The 1104-nt window shown below is 54.1% G+C and overlaps 1 protein-coding gene across 1 annotated transcript; it reads left to right on the forward strand.

Moving 5' to 3' along the window:
- Positions 1–37: 37 nt before the first annotated feature.
- Positions 38–353, forward strand: CABS01_17040 (uncharacterized protein; the record flags this gene model as incomplete). Its single annotated transcript, XM_060550367.1, has 2 exons — positions 38–192; positions 293–353. 2 exons carry the CDS (start codon positions 38–40, stop codon positions 351–353), a joined length of 216 nt encoding a protein of 71 aa, XP_060398975.1.
- Positions 354–1104: the final 751 nt, after the last annotated feature.

Consider the following 1104-nt stretch of genomic DNA (forward strand, 5'->3'; position numbering starts at 1 on the left):
CGGAGTGGGCGTCGGCGGATCCACTTTCCAGAATGTGATGCTGCGCAAGCTAGAGGACGATGGCTTGGCCCCCGCAGGTACGCACGCGGGTGCCCATGCTATTTCCGCCCTGTTCGCCGCGACCGACAACGCTGAGCTGCGATCCAAGATCGTGGATGCGTACGTGTATGGCCTGCGAGGCGTCTACGGACTGTATGTCGGCGTATCCGGATTGGCGCTCTTGATGAGTTTCTTGATTCGGAGGGTATCACTGAACAGGAGCCTACGATCTGAGCACACGATGCACACGTAGGCGATGGGTTGCGGTAGTATCCACGGTAGCTTTCACAGCTCCAGGAGTTGAGCGTGCTTAGAGGGGAGTGTCGAAGTCCACGCTTGCTTTACTAGCACTCGATGATGCGACGGTGCGGGTAGCATTGAAGTCGTAGGACATAATGTATTTCAGGATACCACTCGACTCTAAGACCGGCCGTAGGCCGTTTTCTTTCCAAAAATTGATACGCGAACTCGAAGGAAGGCGCGTACGAATGATCCGCAACGAGACCTTGCTTGGTGCCATCTTAGGTAGTAAGAACCCGTCTTCTGTAAGGCCACGGAGGTATGATTCTCTGGTGTGTATATTGACCCTCAGTTGAGGGAGAGAGATTGTGTGAGCGGAGCATCTGTGGAGGTAGATCGCTGAGCAGGACCTACGTGGGCTTCGCGCGGTGTGAAGAGGCAGAATCCGGGCGATAGCCCGGACTGAACCGTACAAGTCCAGCCTCCCATGCGTTCTTTTCGTAAGTGTAGTTCTAGAATTCACTGTGAAGCATTCGCTTGTGGTCGAGTCTTGGGAAGGAGCATCTCTTATCAGCGTATCCCTGGTCTGCCGCGCTCTTGGGCAGATAGCGGATGTGATTGGCTCACAAAGGAATGAGTCAGCGCATCAGATGCACTTGACCAATGGCATGGCGAAATTCGGACGTCGGTCATGGCGCGCTCAGTCCATCAAATCTCGTGGTGCAGCTGAACGCATTTGTCTCTAGATTCAGGGCACCACGTATCCATCACCCAGCGTGAGATGACACCGCAACATGCACTACGACCAAAAAGTTGATTGTAAGA

The sequence above is a fragment of the Colletotrichum abscissum genome (genome assembly GCF_030869225.1).
Source record: "Colletotrichum abscissum strain IMI 504890 chromosome Unknown Scaffold_279.1, whole genome shotgun sequence".
Taxonomy (NCBI): domain Eukaryota; kingdom Fungi; phylum Ascomycota; class Sordariomycetes; order Glomerellales; family Glomerellaceae; genus Colletotrichum; species Colletotrichum abscissum.